General features: G+C 44.2%; 1 protein-coding gene across 1 annotated transcript; it reads right to left on the minus strand.

The window, feature by feature from the left end:
- Nucleotides 1-733: 733 nt before the first annotated feature.
- Nucleotides 734-4933, minus strand: LOC111145290 (protein phosphatase 1 regulatory subunit 3C). The gene is made up of 2 exons (XM_022500124.1): nt 4800-4933; nt 734-2775 (listed from the first exon to the last, which is right to left on the minus strand). Exons 1-2 carry the CDS (start codon nt 4811-4813, stop codon nt 1839-1841), a joined length of 951 nt encoding a protein of 316 aa, XP_022355832.1. The 5' UTR covers nt 4814-4933; the 3' UTR covers nt 734-1838.
- Nucleotides 4934-5164: the final 231 nt, after the last annotated feature.

The following is a 5164-nucleotide window of genomic DNA, read 5'->3' on the forward strand; positions in this document are numbered from 1 at the left end:
CTCTTCAGTCCAGGACTGGTGCCCATATGCCCTCTGTGCAGCTCCAATCTTTGCCCCTTCAGGAAGGTGCTGGAGCTGAAGAGGTAGGTAGAGTAGCCCACTCCAGCTCTTCCCCCACCACCTCCTCCATTTTAAAGCTGGAGTGGCCCCCAAGAGAACCCTGACACAGCAGACAATATGCATGAGCAGCAGTTAAGTACCAATGGGGATAACTGGAGAACAGTCACAGCAGCTGAAGTCACTGTTCCTGGACCCTAGCCCTAGTGCACTAACGATAGGCTGGAACCATCTGAATACCCTCAGGTGAATCAAATTCCTGGTCCAAACTATCTGCTCAGTTCTTAAAACAGGACAATCTCAGTTGGTTTATTTGACTTGTGGCTTTTGAGAAAGAAAACATACTCTGGTCTTGTATCAAACGCTTTTATTTTTAGAGAAAAGTTCACAAAGGTTAACTATAGGACAGTGAAATACTTAGAATAGAAAAACTGAGGGGTGCGCTAGCCCAACCTTAAACACGGTCATAGCAGAGTTATTCCAATATACTTTTCCAGCATGGCAGATCACACCTGTTAAAATTAACATTAACTGCATTCTCTGAATACCTCTTAATGGATGTGCACAATGACAGAAGCCAACATTTGAGGACTTCTGTTCTTAACATCTTATAGAATGAATTTAAGCACACCCCCAAAACAATTCTATTACAATCCAAACAATTCCCATCTGTTTAAAAAAAATATTTGTACTTCAAAGAAATTGGTAGAAAGACTTAAAACAAATAGACACAATAGATTGCTGCTTCCATGTGCAAAGTACTGGATTCTTGAATTGAGAATCGGTTTCAGTCCTCACTTCCAATATCACATGGAAAAAGTGTGGCAGAAAAATGAGTCACCTTCAATATGAAGGATGCAAGTTGTATACACTGGCAACACTCTCAAAGATTCAACAGTATTGCAAAAGGGATGCCAATATACAGAGTGGACCTTCTTGTAAAGTCAAACACTCATGAGTTATCAGATGACCCTTCAGATATTTGGGATCAACACAGTATTCTGGCTCATCAAGGCACTTGCAAAGAGCAATCTTTTTACTGAGTCCCTGAGCATGACACCTTGTTCACAAACAAGATCACTCATAACCGGAGGACTGCAAAGCCAGATTTGCTTAAACTTTCCCCAAATCGTGTTTTTCATAAATCACGTTTGGAAAGAAAGGCTTCATTTAAAATCATGCTTCTCCAGAGTTTAATTCACCTTTCCCCAAAACCTCCCAACACCTCTGAAGTTTGGGTTTTCTCCACAAGAATATGTAACATGGAATCTTCCCTCCCCCCCACAAATTATTTCCTTAGGAGAGAACTGTAAAACCAACTTAAAAACACGAAGTAACCTTACATTTTCTCACCAACAGTGAGGTATCACACTGCTCCTACTCTGACTTGAGCTGCAGAGCCCTTTTGTGTGCACTTTTCAGACATTCCTCATACCATTAAAACAGCTTTCCATCACCATCAACTGTCCTTCTCAACCTTTCCTTGCCCAACGTGAAAGCTTGTGAATTGAGAGGGGAGGATAAAGGGCATTGAACAGTATTACTTTTTAGAACAAAAACAGGGTTCTAGGATGTTACCTGATCCTCCCAAAGCGAAACAGTATCATCGTACAGACCGCAACAGTAAATTCTCAAGAAGCTGGTCTTTTTGTAGCCAGGTCTCAAAAACTCAAAACTAAACCTAGTAAGGCAAGTAGCACAGACTTCCTAATATTGAGTAATACAGACCTAGAATTACATGGGAAATGCACCAGGTCAAAACCAGTCACTAAGTTACTTAATCATCGGTAAGAGGCCAAGTTCTCCATTCTCCCCCAGCTCTGCCATTCTGGGAAAAGCCCACTGGCCAGCCTTGGACTGCCAAAGACGGATGACTCTGACTCAGTCTTGGGGGGAACCTGGTGGAATGCACAGTCCTGAGAGGCCATCTGTGTCTGCACTCCATCAGGTTTCCATTGCACATGGACAATTCTGTAATTCTGACCCTCGTTGTTGTCCCAAAAGACCTGCCCATTAGCATGGTAAGAAATGCAGAACTCAATTTTCTCCTCTGTTGGAATGACAGAGGGTAAGTCAATGGCAAATGAGAAGGTGTCACTCTCTGAGCCACCATACACATTTTTCATGTAGACACAGTCCACATCAGTGTAGCTTTTCCAGGTATCAAAAGTGATACGAATCTGAACCTTCTTCTCAAAGCTCATGTTTTTCACCTTCACAGTTCCAGTCACTGTTCGCTCCTGCAAAGAGCAGTTCTCCAGACAGACAAAATTCTTCTGAAAATGGTTCCGAAAACTTAAGTAATCAGCTGAAGGCTGTGGGAAATCTAAAATCAAGTTTTTCTCCTCATGGAGTTTTAAGCCAGAGGAGATATCATTAAGGTCCAAGAGATCAAACTGGAGATCCCACGTGGGTTCTTCTGGGAGGTCTGAGAAGACATGGATGGCAGTGAGAGAGAGCCCCTTGGAGTCAGCAAATACAACCCGCTTCTTGGCTTGGTCGTGTGAATGCTTCCACTCATTCTGTGATTTGGATTCCTGTTTTATATTGAGACACGATTTCAGAGGCTTTAATTTGTTCACAAAATTTTTTCGTTGGAGGTCGTAAGGGCTCAGGAAACTCTTCAGAGGTGGCGAATGAGCCAAGCAGAGCCTCATGGCCACATCCACTGGCATGACTGAACTTGTCAAAGGCCTCGGATCTAAAACCTGGATCATTCTGAAATACAAAAGAAGAGGGGTTATCACCTGATCTGGAATGCTCTTCCCCAAGTTCCAAGTATGTATGTACTACTTTTGTACTATTTATATGTATGTATGTATGTACTTTATATGTATGTACTATTTACATGTACTAGTTTTGTACTGATTTAACTATAACCAGCACAGTAAGCATCAGGGATGTGCTATCATTTATAGTAAAAGAAAACAGTATTAGACGATCAGATCTGCATCCTGTGTCTGGCTATGTCCTTGACAGACTGCAAGGCCATGGATTAACTGCTTCAAACACTTGGTAGGGGCTGTTGGTGATCATCTCTAATACACCTCTAAGAGCCAATTTGCTCTGTTCTGAACCTGTCTAGTCACAATGGCCTACAGAGTTGCTCGTCTTTTTTTCTTTAATGCCAATTCCTGGGACTCAGAGCCACGGAGGCAGAACCTCTTGGGGGTGGGGACCAGGGCTTTCCAGGGGATTCTCATGAGCAGAGAGGTTCCAGACCATGGGTCCAGACTCTGTGCTCCCTCTGGCAGCTCTGCTGATTTTGCTATTAAATTGATTATACTTCTCTGGAAAGGGAACCCACTTCAAAAGAAAAAATATAGAATAAAATTCTCAGGGAGCAGTTTTGAGAGTGAGAAGGCTGGAAAAATGAAGTCGGAGGATTAGCTTTTCACTTCATCGTATTCATCATTTTTCAGTAACCAACTGAAATGCCTGTCAGCAGTTCACGCACTTACAGAAAAACTTCACATAATCTGTATTTCATGGAAGATATGCATGACAAATACACATAGATGGAAAAAGCTAATTACCTGAAAATTGGACTGTTTTTATTATATACGGTCTATATGAATTTATAAATACTTAATGGGAAATACACCAAGAAGTTACATCTCTCCAGGCAGTAGGATTACTGATCATCTATTTTTGTCTTTGTACTTTTTTGGTATTTTCTAATGTTCGGCAATGGGTATTTATAAATAGCAAGATAATAAAGCTATTTTAAAATTTAAACATAACTATGCTCAGCAGTATTAAATTCAGAAGTGTCCATCAGGTTTTTTTTCCTGGCCTAATTTAGCCCTCCATACACATTGCCAAGCTCATGATTTTTTCCCCCATCCTATCTGTACAGATAGGAGTTGTATGTGTGCACTGTACATGACATTTCTCAATCTGTCTTCAGTAACTTCACAGCAGCTCCTAAGTACATAGGCAAATAAATGGTCATCAACACACAGATAGTGTTAAGAACATGCACAGAATGTATTTTTATGGAGACCTACAAAATTAGAACAAACAAATGAAAGCTAAAGCTGTATTTGTGCATCTAATAATAGTTAACAGGGTTTTTAGAGAAGCCTTCTGTTAAGTATGCCACGTCTGGAGAAGCTATTTCAAGTAGCGTTATGGAAGATTTTTGGTTTTGGGTTTTGTTTTTTTACATTTTTACTTTTTGCGCTTACAGTTTTAGGGTCTGGCAATTTCCCTGGAATTTCAAATCCTGGTATAGAGTTTAAAAATCGTCGTTTGCTCAGACTCCGCGGTTCCCCATGGTTTACTACGGCAAACCATGACCCAAAAGGTGCAGGAGGGCGAAAGAATGCAGAACACCGCACTGCAGTCCCCCCCCCCCCCCCCCCCACACACACACAAGCCAAACTCCCCAACCAGGAAGATCAAGATGCGATTCCCAAAAGCTGCCCCAGTTCTTAGGACATTTGTGCTGGATCGAGAGAGAACAGTCGGAATCCAAAAGGCAGTCAGAACTAAAGCTGACTCCCGTTAAAAGTTGCTGGTTTGGGATGCTAATCACCAAAATAAGCTTTGGCTAAGAACTTCTGAGCAATCTTCACAATCCGATTCTTCCCTAGGGCCAGATTCAACTCTACAGTCAGCCAGCTAGCCGTCCTCCAGCGTCTCCATCTGTGGTGATGCCCTAAGGACCACGCCGCCCAACCTCCCTACAGCTGTGCACTCCCCTCTACTCTGAGACTGGGAGTCTGCGGTGAACCTACCTGGTGCAGCTCATTAGGGAGAGAGGCGGCGGCGGACCGCGAGTGCCGGCTCTCGATGGTCTGCGTGAGTTCGCACCCAGCTCCCCTCCGTCAGGGTTAGTCTGGAGCTCCGGTGGATTGCGGGTGCGGCGCGGGAGAGGCCGCTTATGGGCTCCGGAACACGTGAACCAGTCCCTCGGACCAATCACCGGGCGGCTGGCCCCGCGGCACGACCAACCAGCGCCGGACTAGGGCGCGAGCCCTCGCCCAGTGAACGTGACCGCCGTGGTGCTCCGGGGAGTGCTGGGGACTCGGCCAGCAGCTGGACGGAGCTCCGTAACGCGAACCCTGGGCGAGGGGGCGTGGAGGCCGCATCGCGGAGCACA

This window comes from Enhydra lutris, unplaced genomic scaffold (assembly GCF_002288905.1).
Source record: "Enhydra lutris kenyoni isolate GAN:26980312 unplaced genomic scaffold, ASM228890v2 scaffoldscaffold12, whole genome shotgun sequence".
Lineage (NCBI taxonomy): Eukaryota > Metazoa > Chordata > Mammalia > Carnivora > Mustelidae > Enhydra > Enhydra lutris.